The sequence below is a fragment of the Pyrus communis genome, chromosome 8, assembly GCF_963583255.1.
Source record: "Pyrus communis chromosome 8, drPyrComm1.1, whole genome shotgun sequence".
Classification (NCBI taxonomy): domain Eukaryota; kingdom Viridiplantae; phylum Streptophyta; class Magnoliopsida; order Rosales; family Rosaceae; genus Pyrus; species Pyrus communis.
In genome coordinates this window covers 10,117,332-10,119,349 of record NC_084810.1, presented here as the reverse complement: position 1 = coordinate 10,119,349, position 2,018 = coordinate 10,117,332, and the positions used below count along the sequence as shown (strand labels likewise).

The window sequence follows — 2,018 nt, the reverse complement described above, 5'->3', positions numbered from 1 at the left end:
GAATCATCTCAGATCCCTTCCGTTAAATTCATTAAGTAATTTAAGTTCATAAATACAAATTATTAAAATTTAATTTGACGGTTAAATGTAAAAATTTATTTTAAAACTATAACAACTTTAATCGTTGAATTAAATTTTAAAGTTTCGTATTTATAACCTTGATAGACTTTGTGGAAGGAATCCGATTATTCTTTCCTGAAAGTATAACGTGTTTCTGCAAGCGATAATACATTTGGATTCTTGTACAATTGCCTCCATTATATAAACCCTCCTCCACGCCACAATCCCAAAGTCCCATATTTCTTTCTTTCCTCATCTGACATTTGTCTTCTTCTAAAAGAAAGTTCCAGACGTTAATCGGGCCCTATATAAGGCTTCTCCCGTTCTCTCAACTCCCAGACTCCTCCTCCTCTCACCCCACTTATATATCCACTCAAATCTTCAAAACCCCTCCACTCCCATGGCTGCCTGCATCGATACTCAGACCAACCAACTTTCTCGGGATCCAAACAGGTCCAGTTCTGACGAAGACCGCTACCAATTCATGAACTTCTGCCGCTGCAGCTTCTCCGATCAAGTTTCCTGCGCACCCATTTACCAGAACCGCACGAAAACCACTCAGACGCGCAGAATCGTGGAGGATCTCGACACAGATGAAGATCTATGGCTCAGAATGCAGGACGAAGCTCTCTCGGATATTGATGATGAACCCATCTTGTCAAATTACTATCACACTTCGATTCTATCGCAAGCTTCTCTGGAAAGTGCTTTGGCCCACCATCTATCCGTGAAATTAAGCAATTCCAGCCTATCGTCTGCGACCCTAGTGGATATTTTCATGGGCGTGTTCGCACACGATCAGGAAGTGGTCAGGGCCGTGAAGGATGATCTGAGGGCGGTGAAGGAGCGGGACCCAGCTTGCGTTAGTTACTCTCACTGCCTGTTGAATTTCAAAGGGTTTCTTGCGTGCCAAGCCCACCGGGCGGCGCACAAATTGTGGTCGCAGGGGAGGAAGGTCCTGGCTTTGCTGATTCAGAACAGAGTATCCGAGGTTTTCGCGGTGGACATTCACCCGGGGGCGAAAATCGGAAGCGGGATACTGCTGGATCACGCCACCGGGCTCGTGGTGGGAGAGACGGCGGTGATTGGAAACGATGTGTCAATTCTGCACAGTGTGACTTTGGGAGGGACTGGAAAGGCATCCGGGGACCGGCACCCGAAAATTGGGGATGGGGTGCTGATTGGGGCAGGGACTTGTATTTTGGGGAACATTAGGATTGGGGAAGGGGCCAAGGTTGGGGCTGGGTCTGTGGTGATAAAGGAAGTGCCGGCGAGGACGACGGTGGTTGGGAATCCGGCCAGGTTGATTGGAGGGAAAAATCCAGTTAAGTTGGATACGATGCCTAGTTCTACTATGGACCATACTTCTAATATAGCTGAGTGGTGTGATTATGTTATTTAAGAGAATGACTTACATGAAACGGACTCTCGTTTGTCGAGGCTCCTTTGTGGGATATGTATTTTTGGTGTATTTTTGTGTTTGTGGTTTAAGTGAGAATTGAAGTTCTCCTAATAGCAAACAGAGAGCCTCCTGCCTCCATGCTGAATAAAAGTTATATAATACGTAGTGGGATTTATGCTTCTAGTGAGAATTGAGGTTCTCCTATTGGAAGCATTGCTATTGCATGTACTGTTTTGTAACATTGTAAGATGAATATGAAAGTTTGGACTTAGTATGTTGATTTGTGATGATTTATACCTCGGTTAGTTAAAAGCATTCGTGATGTAATACACCGGAGAGTACATTGTCACTAGTATCTTTGGAATAATTAGGGCTGGAAAAAAATCCCAAAAATCCCAAACCAAACCGAAAAAATCCCGATCCCAAACCAAAAAAATCCCAAACCAAAATTCCTGAAAATTTCGGTATGTCATCCCGAACCAAACCGAAATTTTCGGTATGGGATTCGGTATTACATCTCCATTTTTTCGGTATTCCCATACCGAATAGAAATAAA

General features: G+C 44.0%; 1 protein-coding gene across 1 annotated transcript; it reads left to right on the top strand.

Annotated features, from left to right (window-relative positions):
- The first annotated feature begins 294 nt into the window (after positions 1-294).
- On the top strand, positions 295-1,740 carry LOC137742512 (serine acetyltransferase 1, chloroplastic-like). The gene has a single exon (XM_068482399.1). The coding sequence runs from the start codon at positions 461-463 to the stop codon at positions 1,460-1,462; it is 1,002 nt and encodes a 333-aa protein (XP_068338500.1). The 5' UTR covers positions 295-460; the 3' UTR covers positions 1,463-1,740.
- The last annotated feature ends 278 nt before the right edge of the window (positions 1,741-2,018 follow it).